This window comes from Hyla sarda, chromosome 7 (assembly GCF_029499605.1).
Source record: "Hyla sarda isolate aHylSar1 chromosome 7, aHylSar1.hap1, whole genome shotgun sequence".
Classification (NCBI taxonomy): domain Eukaryota; kingdom Metazoa; phylum Chordata; class Amphibia; order Anura; family Hylidae; genus Hyla; species Hyla sarda.
This window is the reverse complement of record NC_079195.1, coordinates 226,049,962-226,072,491: the sequence shown is the minus strand read 5'-3', so window position 1 is coordinate 226,072,491 and position 22,530 is coordinate 226,049,962. Positions and strand designations below refer to the sequence as shown.

At 41.2% G+C, this 22,530-nt stretch overlaps 1 protein-coding gene across 16 annotated transcripts in view; it reads left to right on the top strand.

The window, feature by feature from the left end:
- Positions 1-22,530, top strand: part of NFIA (nuclear factor I A) — a 581,540-nt gene that overhangs the window by 333,198 nt on the left and 225,812 nt on the right. For 8 of the 16 annotated variants that reach the window (XM_056532915.1, XM_056532922.1, XM_056532920.1 and 5 more), the window contains exon 3: positions 1,123-1,212. The exons of the other annotated variants lie outside the window; for them this stretch is intronic. In XM_056532915.1, coding sequence (XP_056388890.1) covers positions 1,123-1,212 — 90 coding nt within the window. The remainder of the gene's footprint in view (positions 1-1,122; positions 1,213-22,530) is intronic. 16 annotated transcript variants of the gene reach the window in all.

Here is a 22,530-nt window from a genome sequence, read left to right as displayed (position 1 = left end):
CATGCCCGGATAGCAGCTGATGTTCACTTACTGGTTTTGAAACAGTAATGGAAGTAAACTTCTGTCAGCTGATGTTCACTTACTTTTTTTGCAGCGGTAAGGGGAGTAAAGTGCCGCCAGCTAAGTTTCACTTATTGCTTTTTCAGCGGTAAGGGAAGTAAAGTGCCGCCAGCTGATGTTCACTTACTGTTTTTTGCAGCGGTAAGGGGAGTAAAGTGCCGCCAGCTAAGTTTCACTTATTGCTTTTGCAGCGGTAAGGGAAGTAAAGTGCCGCCAGCTGATGTTCACTTACTGTTTTTTGCAGCGGTAAGGGGAGTAAAGTGCCGCCACCTGAGGTTCACCAAAGCCACATAGGTGATCCTTTTGCAACAGCTTGAGGGCCACACTTTGAGCACTGACCACTGGTGCAGGAGATTTGTACTTTATTCATAGGGTATGAAGACTTTTGCAACTATTACTCCATCACATCTAATAGTCTTTATTAGAATTCTACCTCTACCATTTTGTGTATGCAACTCCTGTGTCATCCTATGTGTCTCCATGGTTACAGACTACACTCAGTGTAGTCTAGTCCATGCAGTTCCCATCCTGTAGGTCAGAAGGTATGGCAGAGCGGGTTGCAGATAATGGGGTGCAGCCCTTTTAAATTGATCACTGTCAGCTGCACATCCCCCCTTATCCCCAATAACAATGATTTAATTGGCCGCCCAAAAGATGTGATCAGCCGACGAACGAGCCTTTGCTGATCACTGGCCATTTTACATGGGCCGATTATCAGGAACGGGCGTTCCTAGGAAAATTTGTTTCCCCCCAAATTTTCTAAACACATGACTGCAGATAAAAAATAAAAAAAATGTATGTATACAGTTCCTGCATTGACTTTTGTGTCTCCATGGTTACAGACTACAAACACTTTGTGTCGTCTGATTCTTGCAGTGACTTTTCCTCCTCTTCTACTGTCTGTAGATTCGGGATGGAGAAACACATGGCTGCAGGAGCAGACTACACAGGGCTTGTTTGTAGTCTGTTGCCATGGAGACACATAGGTCTCTATTGGATACTTCTTTTTCCGATTGTTTATAAAGTGTCTCTTTCTTCCCTCTGCTTTTTCATCACCTACAGACACTAGTATTGGGATCAGAGGGAATGGAGTCTCTGCAGGATCAGTATACGTGTCACATAGGTCTGCAGCGGCGCTGTATACAGGGAACGGTAGGAGATTTTTTTAGTTAAGACTTTAGTTTTGTTTTTGTTTTTTTGTTTGTTTTTTTTAAACTAAATATCCTATACTGTTCCGACCTTCAGAGACCAAAAACACCGCATCGGATCCGTTCCCCTTTAATTTGTCGCCAGTCCTGCATTTCCTTCTCGATCTTGCGGCTCTCACGCTGCCAGCGACCGTGATGAGAGTGAGAGCTGAATGACCCGCGCTTGTAAACTTCCCTGATTTTTTACTGTACATTCGTTTCCACAATTCAGCAGGCGCGGGATGTATACAATGCCTCTGGGTGATGGTGACAGATGCTTCTCTGGGAGCAGACATTCCATAATGAGAAGGATTTAAAGTGACAGCGCTCCCCTTTTTTCTCCGAATAAACTTACACAGCAGCGTTTCCTAACCAGGGTTCCTCCAGCTGTTGCTAAACTACAACTCCCAGCATGCCCGGAAAGCCTTTGGCCAGTGTTTTTCAACCAGTGTGCCTCAAACTGTTTAAAAACTACAACTCCCAGCATGCCCCAGCCTTAGGCCAGTGTTTCCCAACCAGGGTACCTCCAGCTGTTGCAGAACGACAACTCCCAGCATGCACTGACAGCCTTTGGCCAGTGTTTACCAACCGGTGTGCCTCCAGCTGTTGCAAAACTAGAACTCCCTGCATGCCCAGACAGTCTTAAGCCAGTCTTTCCCAACCAGGATACCTCCAGCTGTTGCAGAACTACAACTCCCAGCATGCCCGGACAGCCTTAGCCCAGTGTTTCCCAACCAGGGTACCTCATGCTGTTGCAGAACTACAATCCAGCATGCACTGACAGCCTTTGGCCAGTGTTTTGCAACCAGTGTGCCTCCAGCTGTTTAAAAACTACAACTCCCAGCATGCCCAGTCAGCCTTAGGCCAGTGTTTCCCAACCAGTGTGCCTCCAGCTGTTGCACTACTAGAACTCCCAGCATGCCCGGACAGCCATAGGCCAGTATTTTCCAACCAGTGTGCCTCCAGCTGTTGCAGAACTACAACTCCCAGCATGCCCAGACAACAATATAGTTAAAGCTGATCTAATGCAAACCATAAGTCTGTATTTCTAGATGTGAACATGAATGTTCCTTCACAGGACATGCTGGGAGTTGTAGTTCTGCAACAGCTGGAGGCGCACTGATTAGGAAACACTGATTTGGTGTGATTCCCAACCTGTCGTGCCTCAGCTGTTGCAAACACTACAACTCCCAGCATGCCCTTACAGCCTACCACTGGGAGTTGTAGTGTTTGCAACAGCTGGAGAGACATAGGACAGGGAACGCTGATTTAGCTCATTGAGGATTGTTGAGACTGGATCCAATTGCAGCAAACCTTCAGCTGTAAGAAGTATTTACCATGTATTTCTAGATGTAAATATGAATGTTCCTTCGGCTGTCCGGGCATGCTGAAAGTTGTAGTTTTGCAACAGCTGGAGGCACACTGGTCAGGAAACACTGATTTAGACCGTTGCCCAAGCTGTGGGTCCCCAGCTGTTGCAAACACTACAACTCCCAGCATGCCCTGACAGCCTCCGGCTGTCAGGGCATGCTGGAAGTTGTAGTGTTTGCAACAGCTGGAAAGTGATAGATCAGGAAATGCCAATTTAGCTCATTGAGGGTTGTTAAAACTGTATCCAATTGCAGCAAACCCTCAGCTGTGAGAAGCATTTAGCCTGTATTTCTTTGCTGCAACAGACTGAAACCTCTAAGTGCAAAATATGAACGATGGAAAGTTTAGGAGAATTTGGAAAGATCCGGAGGGGGGTGACGCTCTGATCACAGTTCAGATGTCTCACACCAGAAGTTCATGTCTCCGTCTCCTCTTCTTGGCATTTACAGCAGAACTGACATGAACCAAAAATAATGCTCGGTGCAAATGAGACCAACAGCCTCCTCACCGCCGGTGCACGAAACATTTGGTGCTAGATTTTACAATTTTATGATGAGGAGCTATGGAATCGTATAATCGGGACGGATGCTGCGCTGGTCTGTTACATTGCTCCAAATCCCCTGCATGGACATAGAGAACTCCCTGCAGACAGATCCAAATTGCTTCCATAAAGGAGAGATAGAAGGGGTTAACCTGATATTAAGTCATCCTTTTATTAGAGGGATAACTAGCTGATCGTGGGGGTTGGGTGGGGCGAGGTTCTTCCCACAAAGGAAGGTCAATTGTCCAGTGTAATCGGAGCAACATTGCACATGTTCAGCCACTGCGCCATTCATTCTCTATGGGGCTTACCAGTATTGCCGAGCACTAAGCTGTGGATAAAGGATAATTTTGCATCTTGGGGTAACCCCTTTAGTGGACCATTAATTTGAATGGACACTGTGTAATGCCTACACAATGCCTGCTGGGAAGCGGGGGATAGGAGGGACACATTGTGATCATCTTATTGTTAAGGCATTGTTCAAAGCAGAGAGCCCCTTTAACTCTCTAATAAACCTGTCTTCAGTGCGTGTTTTAAAGGGGGTTATCCAGGAAAAAACTTATATATATATATATATATATATATATATATATATATATATATATATATATACATATCAACTGGCTCCAGAAAGTTAAACAGATTTGTAAATAACTTCTATTAAAAAACCTTAATCCTTTCAGTACTTATGAGCTGCTGAAGTTGAGTTGTTCCTTTCTGTCTAAGTGCTCTCTGATGACACCTGTCTCGGGAACTGTCCAGAGTAGAGGCAAATCCCGATATAAAAACCTCTTCTACTCTGTGCAGTTCCCAACAGAAAAGAACAACTCATCTTCAGCAGCTGATAATTATTGGAAGGATTAAGATTTTTTAATAGAAGTAATTTACAAATCTGTTTAACTTTCTGGAGCCAGTTGAGATATATATATGTATATATATATATATAAGTTTTTCCCTGGAATACCCCTTTATGCTAGAGGGGAAAGGTGGCCACATGTAGCAATTATATATATAATATTTAGAGCTCTTTATCAGAAAAATGTAACTTGATTCAGTGCAGTTACCGACTACACACAGTATACAAATGTAACATCACATTATCTCTGTACTGTCCATGCATGGCTGAGGTAGGTGGACCCATTCTGAGCATGTAGTAGTCATCCTAAGCATCCGATACTCTACATTGTATCACTCATAGAGAAGTCCTAGATCCCCTATATAATGTATCACTCATGGAGAAGTCCTAGTCCTATATAATGTATCACTCATAGAGAAGTCCTAGACCCCCTATATAATGTATCACTCATAGAGAAGTCCTAGATCTCCTATATAATGGATCACTCATAGAGAAGTCCTAGATCTCCTATATAATGTATCACTCATAGAGAAGTCCTAGATCTCCTATATAATGTATCACTCATAGAGAAGTCCTAGACCTCCTATATAATGTATCACTCATAGAGAAGTCCTAGATCCCCTATATAATGTATCACTTATAGAGAAGTCCTAGATCCCCTATATAATGTATCACTCATAGAGAAGTCCTAGATCCCCTATATAATGTATCACTCATAGAGCAGTCCTAGATCTCCTATATAATGTATCACTCATAGAGAAGTCCTAGACCTCCTATATAATGTATCACTCATAGAGAAGTCCTAGATCCCCTATATAATGTATCACTCATAGAGAAGTCCTAGATCCCCTATATAATGTATCACTCATAGAGAAGTCCTAGACCCCCTATATAATGTATCACTCATAGAGAAGTCCTAGATCCCCTATATAATGTATCACTCATAGAGAAGTCCTAGATCCCCTATATAATGTATCACTCATAGAGAAGTCCTAGATCCCCTATATAATGTATCACTCATAGAGAAGTCCTAGACCCCCTATATAATGTATCACTCATAGAGAAGTCCTAGACCCCCTATATAATGTATCACTCATAGAGAAGTCCTAGATCCCCTATATAATGTATCACTCATAGAGAAGTCCTAGATCTCCTATATAATGTATCACTCATAGAGAAGTCCTAGATCTCCTATATAATGTATCACTCATGGAGAAGTCCTAGTCCTATATAATGTATCACTCATAGAGAAGTCATAGACCTATATAATGTATCACTCATAGAGAAGTCCTAGATCCCCTATATAATGTATCACTCATAGAGAAGTCCTAGATCTCCTATATAATGTATCACTCATAGAGAAGTCCTAGATCTCCTATATAATGTATTACTCATAGAGAAGTCATAGACCTATATCATGTATCACTCATAGAGAAGTCCTAGATCTCCTATATAATGTATCACTCATAGAGAAGTCCTAGATCTCCTATATAATGTATCACTCATAGAGAAGTCCTAGATCTCCTATATAATGTATCACTCATAGAGAAGTCCTAGATCTCCTATATAATGTATCACTCATAGAGAAGTCCTAGACGTCCTATATAATGTATCACTCATAGAGAAGTCCTAGATCTCCTATATAATGTATCACTCATAGAGAAGTCCTAGATCTCCTATATAATGGATCACTCATAGAGAAGTCCTAGATCTCCTATATAATGTATCACTCATAGAGAAGTCCTAGATCTCCTATATAATGTATCACTCATAGAGAAGTCCTAGATCTCCTATATAATGTATCACTCATAGAGAAGTCCTAGACCTCCTATATAATGTATCACTCATAGAGAAGTCCTAGACCTCCTATATAATGTATCACTCATAGAGAAGTCCTAGACCTCCTATATAATGTATCACTCATAGAGAAGTCCTAGATCTCCTATATAATGTATCACTCATAGAGAAGTCCTAGATCCCCTATATAATGTATCACTCATAGAGAAGTCCTAGACCCCCTATATAATGTATCACTCATAGAGAAGTCCTAGATCCCCTATATAATGTATCACTCATAGAGAAGTCCTAGATCCCCTATATAATGTATCACTCATAGAGAAGTCCTAGATCCCCTATATAATGTATCACTCATAGAGAAGTCCTAGACCCCCTATATAATGTATCACTCATAGAGAAGTCCTAGATCTCCTATATAATGTATCACTCATAGAGAAGTCCTAGATCCCCTATATAATGTATCACTCATAGAGAAGTCCTAGTCCTATATAATGTATCACTCATAGAGAAGTCATAGACCTATATAATGTATCACTCATAGAGAAGTCCTAGATCTCCTATATAATGTATTACTCATAGAGAAGTCATAGATCCCCTATATAATGTATCACTCATAGAGAAGTCCTAGATCCCCTATATAATGTATCACTCATAGAGAAGTCCTAGATCTCCTATATAATGTATCACTCATGGAGAAGTCCTAGTCCTATATAATGTATCACTCATAGAGAAGTCATAGACCTATATAATGTATCACTCATAGAGAAGTCCTAGATCCCCTATATAATGTATCACTCATAGAGAAGTCCTAGATCTCCTATATAATGTATCACTCATAGAGAAGTCCTAGATCTCCTATATAATGTATTACTCATAGAGAAGTCATAGACCTATATCATGTATCACTCATAGAGAAGTCCTAGATCTCCTATATAATGTATCACTCATAGAGAAGTCCTAGATCTCCTATATAATGTATCACTCATAGAGAAGTCCTAGGCCTCCTATATAATGTATCACTCATAGAGAAGTCCTAGATCTCCTATATAATGTATCACTCATAGAGAAGTCCTAGATCTCCTATATAATGTATAACTCATAGAGAAGTCCTAGACGTCCTATATAATGTATCACTCATAGAGAAGTCCTAGATCTCCTATATAATGTATCACTCATAGAGAAGTCATAGACCTATATAATGTATCACTCATAGAGAAGTCCTAGATCCCCTATATAATGTATCACTCATAGAGAAGTCCTAGATCTCCTATATAATGTATCACTCATAGAGAAGTCCTAGATCTCCTATATAATGTATTACTCATAGAGAAGTCATAGACCTATATCATGTATCACTCATAGAGAAGTCCTAGATCTCCTATATAATGTATCACTCATAGAGAAGTCCTAGACCTCCTATATAATGTATCACTCATAGAGAAGTCCTAGTCCTATATAATGTATCACTCATAGAGAAGTCCTAGATCTCCTATGTAATGTATCACTCATAGAGAAGTCCTAGTCCTATATAATGTATCACTCATAGAGAAGTCCTAGATCTCCTATATAATGTATGTCAGACGGGTAATCAGGCTTCTTCATTGTCCGGGGAGGGGCGGCCATGGCTGCAGTTGTTCCGTCTGATCCACAGTTAATCCGGCTGACGTTTCAGACCATGTAGGTAACAGAACTCATCCTGCCTTATTCCGTCTTGTTGACTATGAGGACAGAACATTCCTCCGGTGATCCCCTTTGATATGATTCCTGATACGATTTACAGCCAGGCCAGACGCGACAGCGGTGACATCATTGCGGCCGCGATAACATTCTCCACATTTTTTTGTGTAGATACTCTGCTATAGACAACAGGGCAGATGATGGTTGCCTCCTATTGGTCACATCATGGAACCAATGGTTGTAGAGCAGGGGCCCTAAGGATAGGTTCACACTGCGGAATCACCGGGAAGAAAGTTTCCGCCTGGAGATTCCAAGTGCGGCCAGCGCCGACTGATTCAGTTGGCGCAAGGACCACACGGACACTGCAGTCTCCGATAGACTGCAATGTATTCCGCGAGTATTTCCGCCTGAACAATGAACAACGCCATTCTTCAGGTGGAAATTTCCAAGCAGATTTTCCGTTATTTCCTTTTTGTTTCCACCCGGAGATTCCGAGTGCGGGCAGCGCCGACTGAATCAGTCAGCGCTGGGACCGCACGGACACTGCAGTCTCCAATCGACTGCAATGTATTCCGCGAGTATTTCCGCCTGAAGAATGAGCAACGCCATTCTTCAGGTGGAAATTTCCAAGCAGATTTTCCCAAATGGATTTTCCGTTCACAAATTTCAAAGCGGAATTGCAGGCGGAAATTCCGTAGTGTGAACCTAGCCTAAGGGTCAGATCAGTGGCCGGTGCAAAGAATGCCTCTGGATTCGTGGGCAGCATGAATGCATATGGCTACCAATGGGGGCCTTGTTACCAGCATTGATCAACGGTGGCCCCCAGTAATAAGAGACAAAGGGCCCGGGAGATGAGGGTCTTTACAGGGGTAATCTGCTGCTCAGCGTTTGGAACAAACTGTTCCGAACATTGGAGCCAGTGCCAGGAGCTCGTGACGTCATAACCCCGCCCCCTCACATCATCACGTCCTGCCCCCTCAATGCAAGTCTATGGGAGGGGGCGTGACATCCGTCACGCCCCCTCCCATAGACTTGCATTGAGGGGGCAGGGCCTGACTTCATGAGGGGTCGGGGTTATGACGTCACGCCCTGCCCCCTCAATGCAAGTCAATGATGTCCGGGAGCTTGTGACGTCACAACCCCGCCCCCTAATGTCATCACGCCCCGTCCCCTCAATGCTAGTCTACGGAAGTCACGCCTCCTCTCGTAGACTTGCATTGAGGGGGCAGGGCGTGATGTCATGAGGGGGCCGGTCAATGACGTCACGTGCTCCCGGCGCCGGCTCCAGCATTCGGAACTGTTTGTTCCAAACGCTGAGCAGCGGAGTACCCCTTTAAAGGTCTACCCACTCAATAAAACTACAAAGATACAATTAGCAACTATTTATAAATATTTTAAATAAATAAATATACATATGCGTGTGTGTGTGTGTTAATTAGATAGATGGAGATATATATATATATATATATATATATATATATATATATATATATATATATATCAATATATATATATGGTTAACTTCGAAATAGGTTGCCTAAAAATGCACTTTTTATGGCCACAAATGTTTTGGGAGCAAATTGCAACTTACTGGACACAATATTTCCCTACTCGGGTTGTGTTGCATTGGGAGGCTCTAACGCTAACTTTGTTATTTCTAAAGGACTTTCTGCATTTGAGGCTTCCAAAAAGTTGCAACACCAAAAACAACAAGTACAATAAGTTTCTATATTGACTTTTATTTTGTGTGCCGATGATGTGTTTCCAAATAACATGGGTCCATTTTATTCTTCCATTTTGTTCCATACACAATGATGCAATGCCCGGGGGGGGGCCTCATCTTTTCTTTTAAGATTTTACGACTTATCGCATTTTTTTATTTCCTCACCTCGGTTTGAATCTGTGGCCAACGTTTACACTCTACATTATTAAATGTTTAAAGAAAGAACCAGGAGAAAAGAAAAAAAAAAAAGACAAAAAAGAACAAACAAAAACCCCCTCGGCTGAACCTAAAATGTTCCCTCGGGTCTCGTATAAAGAACACGAAGTTGCCACTTTAAATTAGAAAAGTGTGACCTGCTCTTTTCCAGATGAATGGATAGACCTGGCAATTTTTTCGATTCTATCATTGTTGCTCCAGTTGGTTACGTGTTCCTAACACCTCCGCTATGAAGGAGCCAGGAAGTGCTGTCAACTGAGCATGTGGCAAAAAAAAGTTAAAAAAAATGTTGCGCTTGCAAATTGATCTGTTTAAAAGAAGTCAAAAATCGACGTTCCTTAAAGGGGTACTCCACTGGAAAACATTTAGTTTTTAAATCAATTGGTGCCAGAAAGTTAAACAGATTTGTAAATTACTTCTATTTAAAAATCTGAATCCTTCCAGTACTTATCTGATGCTGTATGCTCCACAGGAAGTTGTGTAGTTCTTTCCAGTCTGAACACAGTGCTCTCTGCTGACACCTCTGTCCGTGTCAGGAACTGTCCAGAGTAGGAGCAAATCCTCATAGCAAACCTCTCCTGCTCTGGACAGTTCCAGACACAGACAGAGGTGTCAGCAGAGAGCACGGTGGTCAGACAGAAGATTCTTAAAGGGGTTCTCCGGTGGAAAACATTTTTTTCGGTTCAACTGGTGCCAGAAAGTTAAGCAGATTTGTACTTATCAGCTGCTGAAGTTGAGTTGTTCTTTTCAGTCTGACCACAGTGCTCTCTGCTGACACCTCTGTCCATGTCAGGAACTGTCCAGAGCAGGAGAGGTTTGCTATGAGGATTTGCTCCTACTCTTGACAGTTCCTGACATGGACAGAGGTGTCAGATTAAAGCATTGTGGTCAGACTGGAAAGAACTACACAACTTCCTATGGAGTATATAACAGCTGATAAGTACTGGAAGGATTAAAAAGTGCCTGTCACCAGATAAACTTTTCTAAACTTACTCAGGCTATGTTCCCTAACTACTCCTAACACACCTCCAGCCCTTAAAAATTCAGAGCATTATACCTTTCTGCTTCCTCAATTTCCCAGCAGGAGAAAGTAGGCGTTTCCCAGCAGACATGACATCACTGAAGCCTGCTGAGGGACCACTTCCGCCCTCACATCGATGCAGTGCTGTGATGAATAGAAGACCTCAGGCTCTGTGCATCCTTCAATCTGTGTTGCTATCAGTGAGGCTCTCCTGCAGCTGCCAGTCTGTGCAGCTTTCTGTGAGAATCTGTGGAACTTTCGCTTTCTGTGCAGCTGTCAATCATGCTCAGTGGAGAGAAACACTTCCTGAGTTTGGACTCCTGCCAGGCCAGGAGGAGACCAAACTCACTGTATTAATTGTGGCAGGGAACAGAACAGAGCAACCTAGTGGCCATTTTTATATTTAAACTTTTTTATGTTGATAATTTTAAAAGAAAGTGAATGGAAAAGTGTCTGCTAATTACACAAGGGAACATTATATTGAATGTTTTATTTGGTGACAGGTACTCTTTAAGATTTTAAAATAGAAGTAATTTACAAATCTGTTTAACTTTCTGGCACAAGTTGATTTAAAAAAAATAAAAATGTTTTTCCCCTTTAACCAGTTTTTGCACTGTTCATCTTCAAAGCAAAAACATTCGGCATCATCCCTGCACAAGGATAGTTAGTTATTTTGCCCCCGGCCCAAAATTTTGCAAAAAGTTTCAAATGTTCAGCAGAATTTTTGCCCCGGACCAGTTAACCATTTCTACCCCAAAAAAACAAACAAACATTGTGCAACAATTTTTTCCACCCATATTCTGCAACATTGTTGCACTGGAGCAGTGTTTCCCAACCAGGGTTCCTCAAGTTGTGGCAAAACTACGACTACCAGAATACGCGGACAGCCTTTGGTTGTCTGGGCATGCTGGGTGTTGTAGTTTTGCAACAACTGATGGCACCCTAGTTTAAAAATGTTGCACTGGATGGAACCTTTGCATCATTTTTGCACTAGATTGGTTTACCATTTTGCCCCTGACCAAAAACAAACAGAAAAAAAAAAAAATTTTAGCAACATTTTGTATTAATTCACCGTTTTACTTCCCGACCAAAAAAACATTCTGCAACATTTTTTGCACTGCACCAATTTTTCATTTTCCCCTCTTCCCAAAAACTCACATAAAATAAGAGCATTCTGCAACATTGTTTGTATCTGACTAGTTGTCTAACTTTTCCCTCTGCCCAAAAACTAACATAAAAGATTCTGCACCTTTTTTATTTTAATTTTTTTGCACTGGACTAGTTAACCATTTTGTTCCTGGAAAAAAAATAAAAATACTGCATTTTTGTGCACCTGACTAGTTAACCATTTTGTGTCTAGAAAGCCATAAATATTATAATATTATTGAAAAAAAAAATTGCATCGGACTAGCTAACCACTTTGTGCCTAAAAAAACAAAAAACATTCTGCAACTTTTTTTTTTTTTTTTTTTTTTTTTTTTTTTTTGCACTGGCCTAGGTAGCCATTTTATGCCTGGAAAAAAACAAAACAAAAAACTGTCTGCAACTTTTTGCTTTGCAGCAGGCTAGTTAACCATTTTGTCCCTGAAAAAGCCAAAAACATTGTGCAATATTTTTGTGCACTGGACTAGTTAATCATTTTGTGCCTGGAAAACCAAAAAACATTCTGCACCTTTTTTATATATTTTTTTTTGCACTGGACTAGGTTGCTATTTTGTGCCTGGAAAGAAAATAAATAAATATGCTGCACTGTTTTTATGCACCAGATTGGTTAACCATTTTGTCCCTGGAAAAGCCCAAAACATTCTGCAACATTTTTATGTTTTTTTTTTTGCACCGGACTATTTAAACATTTTGTCCCTTAAAAACCAAAAACATTCTGCAACATTTTAAAATTTTGCATCAGCTAGTTAACCATTTTGTGTTTGGAAAGCAAAAACAAAATTCTGCAACATTTTTTGCACCGGACCAGTTAACCATTTTGTCCCTAGAAAAGCCGAAAAAACTTCCTCAATATGTTTTTTGTTTTATTTTTGCATCGAACTAGTCAACCATTTTGTCCCTGGGAGAAAATATAATTCAACATTATTTGCACCGGACTATTTAACCAAAAAATCAAAAACATTCTGCAACATGGTGGCACTGGAGAGAGTCTTGCAGTGCTCCGGCACACAGCTGGTTATGGAGGCCGGGGACGCTCTTATTGGCCGGGGTCCAGTCAGTTTGTGATAAAACGGCTGCAGGACCCGGCCAATCGGCCCTGATTGTTTGTTGGCATTTGTATCTTTGGCCACCGCCGAAGTAAACACTTTCTCTTGAACGTTGATTTGCTGTTGTGTCTGGCAGCCGCAGTAAGGCTTGAACTTCAGCCAGGCTGCAAGCGACTATTTTTACATCTGAGTGCAGCGTTCGACTGGCCAGGCCTTGGAAGTGAACGCGCTGTCTGCGGCGCTGCCAGAGTTTTTTTTTTTTTTAATGATTTTGTATGACATAGTCAGAGTCAGGATCACATCTGGCCATCTCCACATTAACCATGTATGGTGTGCGCGTCTGGAAGCTGCGAGCCCTGCACAGACTAGGACGTGGATTTCCTGTTCTGCCGTACGGAGCTCCTTTTTTTTTTTTTTTGCTTGGCGCGCTTGGAAAGTTTACAGTTAATATATTCTCTGGAACGCAGTCAAGTTTTTGACAGTGCCTGAGTGTATGTTGAGCTGTGAAATCGAGACGCAGAGCAAGTTGCAAGAAATCTGTTTCTACTCAAATCTGTTAAGGTTTATAAAACTCCAGCAGAGGGGAAAAAAATAAAAAATTTAGGGAAAAGGGGTCTCGGCTCGTTTCCCTCGCAGCGCTCGGTGTCCGCCATTTTAAGAATTCAGCAAAAGGCAGGAGCTTTTTAGTTCCTTACATGGCGGCCGTATATACTGCGCTTCTGGCCAATCATGTAAACCGTGCCAAGTCATGTGACCTGCCACGAGTGCAGTCACAGGCATTTCCTTGTCTCTAGAAAAGAGAGGAAAAAAAGAAGAGGAAACTTTGTTACCCTTACAGATTACCTTGCTTTTTTTTTATGCCAGATGCTCCGCGCCGCTGCTGTCTAGCAGACTGGCATTTGTCCATAAAGTTATTTTAGTAGGTAAAAAGTCTCGGAGCACTTGAGCTGCCGCGTATTCTTTATGTAAAATGGATTTCCCTACCTGGCCCCGATCCAGACTTAAGGAGCTGGGCGAGAAGAGTCCTCGTCTGCACAGAAAACTAGTGGACTGACACACTCGACGGTTTTGGCTCCCAACCAAACAACCTAAACCGGGGCCAAAATTCAAGAAAATAACACATTATTGTGTAATGGGAAGATCATGATCATTACCGCGCGCGGCTTAGGTGTTTATCTTCTTTTTTTTATGTTTTACAAAGGTATCCGGCCGTCCATGGAAATTAAAAAAAGAAATCAAATTTTTGTATACCGGTATTTAAAAAAAAAAAGTAAATTAAATTAAATAACTCATTACTACAATAACTATAACTGCTTTTAGTATTGTTATAATTTTATTTTATTTATTTTCAATGATTAGGCTTTTGTATTTATTTTATTTTTTATTTTTTAAATTTTTTTGTTGTTGTTGTAACATCAAAGTCTTAATTTTTACCCTTCAGAAAAGATAGCCCCCCCCCCCCCCCCCGAGGACATGCACAAGATGCGTTAGTGTAAATATGCAGTAAGGTCCATGTCATATATACCGTATCTTTAGCCGTATAAGACGCACTTATTCTTCCTCAAAACTGGGGGGGGGGGGGGGGGGGAGTTGATGCGTCTTATACGGCAAATGCACATTAAAACCCTGTCCTATCGCGGCGGTCCCTGCGGCCGTCAATGGCAGGGACCCGCGGCTAATACAGGACATCACAGATCGCGGTGATGTCCTGTATTAACCCTTCAGACGCGGCGATCAAAGCTGACCGCCGCTTCTGAAGCGACAGTGAAACTAACACGGCTGCTCAGTCGGGCTGTTCGGGACCGCCGCGGTGAAATCGTGGCGTCCCGAACAGCTTACAGGACACCGGGAGGGACCTTACCTGTCTCCACGGTGTCCGATTGGCGAATGACTGTTCCGTGACGGATTTACTGCATGGCTGGCGCTCTCCTTCATCGTCGTCGCGCACGCCGTCCCGTCATCCAATAGGAGCGGCGTGCGTAGTGACGCTATGGCGGCAATGGAGAGCGAGGATCGCGGGCAGCAGAGACATTCCGGAGCGACGGGGACACCCCGGGGACGCGGCGACAGCGATGGAGGGCAACATCCAGGGCAGCGGTGACGGTCCAGAGCGGCGGGGATACGTGAGTATTACCTCCTATACCAGTGGTCTTCAACCTGCGGACCTCCAGATGTTGCAAAGCTACAACTCCCAGCATGCCCGGACAGCCAACGGCTGTCCGGGCATGCTGGGAGTTGTAGTTTTGCAACATCTGGAGGTCCGCAGGTTGAAGATCACTGTCCTATAATTTACATTGTATTTAGTTCAGAATCTTTTTTTCTAGATTTTCCTCCTTTAAAATTGGGTGCGTCTTATATGCCGGAGCGTCTTATATGGTGAAAAATACGGTATATATATATATATATATATATATATATATATATATATTTGATGAGATAGTGACATCATAGCTGTAAAATCGATCTTGTTTTTGGGGAGCAGTGATGTCACGTGTCATGTGACTCACTGTATCGGAAGCATAACCTGCCCGCCAAAGTAAAATGTAACCTAATATATTGATAATAATATAATTACACCTTTTTTATTTATTTCTTTTTTGTGCATTGTTATTGTGTAATATAACAAGGGGTCCTTTACTTTATTAAAATAAGAATAGTAAGAGGAGGGTGAACAGAATAAAAACCAAGGAGGGACAAAAAGGGACCAGGACATATACAGCAAGTGTTCAATGGGGTCCTTTACTTTTGTGTACAATAAAACGTCATGATGGCACAAAAATAATAATCATATGAGTCAATTACATTTAAATTTAGTTTGTATGGAGTGAAAAAAAAATGTAATTAAGTAAAATAAAAAAAATTACAAAAATAATAATAAATAATGAAATTATTATTGAAAAATATATACTAATAAAAAAAAAATATATATATATATATATATGTATGTGTGTGTATGTATATATACATATATATATATATATATATATATATATATATATATATATATACATATATATATATATATATATTATAGGTGGAATGGGGGATCCTGAGCACCAGACCCCTCTCTATGACATCCATATATCCTAGTAAAGTATATGGACAGTGATTGTCTCTCTTTCTGTTAAGACATGTAAGATCGGAGGAGAAGCAACATAGCAAAAAATTTGGTAAGGGACAAAAGTGGTGCCATGTTTTAGAAGAAATACAAAATGACTAAACAAAATTGTAAAAAAAATAACAAATTAAATAAAATTGTGAAAAAAATATAAATAAAAATAAAATAAAAGAAAGTCAACCAGTTACAACTCTATCGGAACAGTCAAAATCTTTGGAATTGGCAACATTGGGATGGAATATGTACCAAATTTTTCAAAAGTCTAGGGAGGGAACAGAAACCGGTAATAAAATTTTAACTCCAATTTTTTTTCGTTTTTTATCAGAAGGAATTTCCTTAAAGGGGTTATGCAGGACAATACTTTTATATATATATATATATATATATATATATATATATATATATATATATATATATATAAATCAACTGGCTCCAGAAAGTTAAACAGATTTGTAAATTCCTTCTATTAAAAAAATCTTAATCCTTTCAGTACTTATGAGCTTCTTGGGTTGTTCTTTTCTGTCTAAGTGATCTCTGATGACACGTGTCTCGGGAACCGCCCAGTTTAGAAGAGGTTTGCTATGGGGATTTTCTTCTAAACTGGGCGGTTCCCGAGACAGGTGTCATCAGAGAGCACTTAGACAGAAAAGAACAACTCAACTTCAGAAGCTCATAAGTACTGAAAGGATTAAGATTTTTTTAATAGAAGTAATTTACAAATCTGTTTAACTTTCTGGAGCCAGTTGATATATATATATAAAAAAAAAATTTTTTCCGGGATAACCCCTTTAAGTTGATATGCAGGGAGTTGAGGTTTTGCAACAGCTGGAGGCACCCTGGCTTTGAAACACTGGTCTACCATATTTATAATCTCCCTGGGCGACAGTCGTAAATTTAAATTATTATTTTTTTTTTTCCGTAGAAGCCACTTGACCAGTAAAGTATCGGCTCCTGATTGGGAGATTACACTGGTGGGGAAGTCAACCACCCTTGTGGTTTGTGATGATTGTATATATGGCCACCGGCGTCCCTGACAGAGACCGACATTACACAAAACCACAAGCGTTAACAACCACAAGAAGCAGAAGTCTGTTCGGAGTCATCTCTCCCAGCAGCACAAGGCCGACGCTGCTCGCCGCCAGAATCTGCTGTCTAATTGTTATATTCAAATTAATAAAGATTAGCGTTATTTTACCAGGGATGAATCCTGATGGCGGTCAATTACAGGTGCATTAAATGGGTCTGTGTACAGGACGATCAAGGGGGATGGGTTCAAGTGGCGGAAAAGCCAACGCCAATAATTAAATTATTAAATAAATAATTAAAAATATAAACTTTTTGAGAAACTTTTTTTTATTTTTTGTATTATTATTTTTATTTATTAATTCATTATGTTCTTTATTTTTAATTTAAACAAATCACGTATTGGTCTTTGTGCATTTGATACAGTTGTTTTATGGAACCATCAGTTTTGCAGACATATGTTGCTAATATTTTTACTACCTGTTCGGCATCGGGAAAATTATTTTTTTTTTTTTGGTAAGAACGTTATGGGATTTTCCGGACAGCTCACTTTAAATTATTTTATTTATCTGGTTGAGGCCTTGTACATGTGTGCCCAAATACCATATGAGACAAAATTGGGTCCTTTACACATCTGTTTTATAAGCCCAAATGTACTTTGTCTTCTTTCAATAAAACAGTGTTTCCCAACCAGGGTGCCTCCAGCTGTTGCAAAACTACAACCCCCAGCATGCCCGGACAGCCGTTGGCTGTCCGGGCATGCTGGGGGTTGTAGTTTTGCAACAGCAGGAGGCACCCTGGTTGGGAAACACTGCAATAGAAACATGTAGTGATAGACGTCTTCATCGATGGAACATTCGGCATCTATTGTCTCCATTCAGTGGAATATGTGACACCAATTACCTCCATTGATGGAACATGTGGTACCTACTGTCCCCATTCGATGGACCACGTGACCACGTGGCACCGGTTCTTCCATCCGATCCAACATGTGTCACCCGTTGTCCTCACCTATTGGAACGTTTGGTGCCCATTGTTCCAATAACCGATGAGACATACGCCACGTGTTCTCTTCATCTAGTGCAACATGTGCCGCTTGTTCTTCCATCTGATGAAAAGTGTCACCTGTTGTCTCCGGTCCATGGAACATGTGGCATCTATTGTTCCAATCCCATGGAATACACAGAACTTATATTCTCCATCTGGAACATATAGCACCCGTTGTCTACATCATAAGATCATGCTGCACCTATTGTCTTCAACAATAGAACATGTGGCACCTGTCCTCTCCATCCAGTGGAACATTTGGCTCCTATTGTTTTCTTTTGATGGAACATGTGACACTTATTTTATCACCCAATGGAACGTGTGGCACCTGTTCTCTCATTTAATGGAACATGTGGCACCTGTTGTCTCTACTTAATGGAACACATGGCACCTGTTGTCTCCACTTAATGGAACATGTGGCACCTGTTGTCGAAACCCAATGGAACATGTGGCACCTGTTGTCGAAACCCAATGGAACACGTGGCACCTGACTCTCCACACAATCAACACATGGCACCTGTTGTCTCCACTTAATGGAACACGTGGCAGCTATTGTCAACCCAATGGAACACATGGCACCTGTTGTCTCCACCCAATGAAACAAGTGGCACCTATTGTTTCAGTCCGATGAGACTTATGCCACATCCAGTGCAGTATGTGGCACCTGTTCTTCCATCTGATGAATCCTGTCACCTGTTGTCTCCAGTCCGCGAAACATGCGGCATCTATCGTTCTAATCCCATGGAATACACAGCACTTATCTTCTCCATCTGATGGACCATGTAGCATTTATTGTCTCCATTATTGGAAAATGCTGTACCCATTGTCTCCATCAGTGGAACACGTAGCACCTATTGTCTTCTTCTTTTGAACATTCGGCACCTATTCTTCCATCTGATGTAACAGGTTGTCCTCATCCAATAGAAGCACCTTGTTTCCCATTTGAATGAACATGTCTTCTGTCTCCATCCCGTTGACCATGTGGGACACGTTGCCCCTATCAATGGACCATGCGACACCTATTGTCTTCTTTTAATGGTACATTTGGCACCTATTTTTCCATCTGATGTAACAAGCAGCGGGGTTGTTTCCATCATATGGAACATGTAGCCCCTGTTTTCTTGTTTGAATAAACATGTGGAACCTTTTGTCTCCATCCCGTGGACCATGTGGTACATGTCGTCTCCGTCTGAAGGAACATGCAGCACCGGTAGTCTCCATCAAATGGAACCTGTGGCACCAGTTGTCGTCATCTGGTGGAATGTGCCGCACCTCTTGTCCACATCTGATGGACTATGCGGCTCCTATTCTTCCATTTCATTAAACACGTGGCACCTACTGTCCACATTAAATGGAACTTGCCACAAATTTAGTTTTTTAAGTACGAACTGAATCCATGAGCAAGAAAAAAAAAACTCCAATATAAAATTGGAGGCACACATAGATACAGAAGAGGCCCATAGCTTCCTACAGGTGTCATATCCATAGGTCCATATCACGCCTTAAAGGGGTTCTCCACCCCTAGACATATTACCCCCTATCCAAAGGATAGGGGATAAGATGTCTCGGCTGCGGCACCCCAGACATCCAGTGCATGGAGCGAACTTCTCTCCGTGCCGGATGATTGGCGATGCGGGACAGAGGCTCGTGAAGTCACAGCCACGCCACGCTCATGACGTCACAGCCACACCCCCTCAATTCATGTCTATGGGAAGGGGTGTGACGTCTCTCACGCCCCCTCCCATAGACTTGCACTGAGGGGGCATGGCCGTGACATCACAAGCCTTCGGCGATGCACTCGATGCTCTAAACGAACGCCGGGTGAAGCAGGGAGATCGAAGGGTCCCCAGCTGCGGAACCCCCGTGATCAGACATCTTATCCCCTATCCTTTGTATAGGGGATAAGATGTCTAGGGGCAGAGTACCCCCTTTAACATGTAAGTCTGAACCCTTCAAAAATATCTCAAATTTGCATAAAATTCTTATCTTAAAACCATTACTACGGCCGGTTTATGTTTTCCTGGAATACAGTTATGAGTAAGCAGAATGAGAATGTGTTTCGGGCTCCGACCACATAGAAACTTATAAAATTATCAGATGCATCTGGAGGCAAATACTAAAAATTAATAGAATTCATTATGCCTGAGAAATTTAATTAATCCCGTATGGGCAAAGACTTTAAAAAATAATATATATATAAAGATATATGAAAAAATAGGGGATTATAATTTTAGCATTTACCAGAATTCAGATACGAAAAATTAAAATCCATAGATTTTTCAATTAGTTTTAATATTTCCCTTCATTAATTTGGAAAATTTGACTTATATCATTTCTATGGTTCCTTCACGCCCTTAATATTGATTTTTATGTACATCTGACATGAAGTGAAATTATGTTTAGACCAAATGGCTTATCCTATTAAAGAAAAATGTAAAGTGTGCAATGGAAATTTTCGTTTCAGCCTTTCAAAAACTTACAAAAACTCTCATTGCCATATGTTGGGATGTTGGGCGATCCTAAAGCAGAGGTCCCTAAGACTACCAAAGGTCCAGAATTAGAATTTTTACCTATTCTGGTAACTGGACAAACCGAGATTGTTGATGGACCATGAGGAATGGGTTGGGGACCACTGCCCCAAAAGACACCTATCACCAAACCGTATCACCACAAGCTAATGGACCTGTATCCACAAAAATCCAAAAATTTGTTTGAATGACCCTGATTCTGTCTTTTTGGTCCGTTCTTGGCTCAATGATGGCTCAATTTCCACTTGTAAAGATCCAGAAATGACCTCTGGCTTCTCATTGATACCTAAACATTAGTCATGGTCTGGAGATGGACCACACTAGGGTAAAAGTTTTCCCGATTCGAAATTGTTCTTGCGAGAAGATATTTTGTAGCCATTCTTAAGAATGTAGCTTTCTCCTGACCTTTTGAATCAAAACCGACGGACACATCTTCATTTGACCATTTTCAGTGACTTATTGCATCGTCTATATACCGTAGCCAAGGTGTCAGAACATCTTGTATCTCTAGCACTTTTCATATCTCTATTATTATTTATTTATTTATGTTTAACTTCATTTATTGTCTTGCTGTTTGGGCTTATGACTGTCTTAATGGGATTACTTCTCTGGTGGCCGCTAACAAATTGTCCATCTTTGAGTTGAACCACTAAGGCAAGCCATACACATAACATTGGGTTGATAGCTCTCCTCCAGCATCTGTTGCTCTGGATAGTCCTGAGGCTTCCATACACATTCAACCAATAATCTCCAAACTGTGATGTTGCAAAACTACAGCTCCCAGCATGCCCAGGTTTTGGATGACAACCCTAATGGTGCCCATTACAGTGCCCATCCAAATCTGGCACCTTCATTTGATCATAAATTGCATTTAAATCCTCTTTATTCTTAGAAAGTGTTTCTCAACCGGAGTGCCTCAAGCTCTTGCAAAACTACAGCTCCCAGCATGCCCGGACAGCCGTTGGCTGTCCGGGCATGCTGGGAGTTGTAGTTTTGCAAACTCTAGAGGTCCACAATTTGGAGGCCACTGGTCTAATGTGCAGGGTGACCTTGTGTCTGGTATTGCAGTAAGTGATTCATGTTCAGCTGCAATACCACGTATAACCTGTGGGAAATATATGGCGCTTTAAAAAAAATAAAATAAAAATGTTTTTAGAGGGGTATTCCAGGCAAAAACTTTTTTTATATATATATATATATATATATATATATATATATATATATATATATCTCAACTGGCTCCGGAAAGTTAAACAGATTTGTAAATTACTTCTATTAAAAAATCTTAATCCTTCCAATAGTTATTAGCTTCTGCAGTTTTCTGTCTAACTGCTCAATGATGATGTCACGTCCCGGGGGCTGTGCATGATGGGAGAATATCCCCATAGGAACTGCACAGCTCCCGGGACGTGAGTCATCAGAGAGCAGTTAGACAGAAAACAACAACTCAACTTCAGAAGCTAATACCTATTGGAAGGATTACAATTTTTTAATAGAAGTAATTTACTAATCTGTTTAACTTTCCGGAGCCAGTTGATATATATATATATATATATATATATATATATATATAAACAGTTTTGGCCTGGATAACCCCTTTAAGTCATTTTTTTTTTCAAAAGCCCCTGAACCTGTATTTATCAACCGCTACTTCCCGAGTGTGTTTGTGTCTGTGTATGCGACAATGTTTGTCAATGCGCTGCACAATTGGGGCGGTAATAAGGAATAATAAGCCTTTAACTGGAGATTTTGAAAGCCACGGAACTCACCCCTGGGCCCCCCTGTAATTATTTTGACGCCCAGCCGATATTGCGCTGTCTCCAGCTTAATTGTAGTGTATAGGTTTCTGTGACCTTAGGGATGGAACGGGGCTAATTACAGAGTACTTGATAGTCCCGGAGTATTAGAACACAATGCGGTATTATCCTCTTAACCTGTGCAGGAATGGCACCGCCGTACCACGCCGAATCCCCCCACAGACGGTGACACCAGGCCCTGTGCAGCTTTTACGTCGCCACCTGCCCCCGTGACTTAATGAACAATAAGAGATGATTACTTGTATCATTGTCGCCTATTACCTTCTGCGAAAGGAGGAATTTAAAGGAGATTTCCACCATAAACAAAGTCACTGAGGATCGACCTTACGAACTCCCAA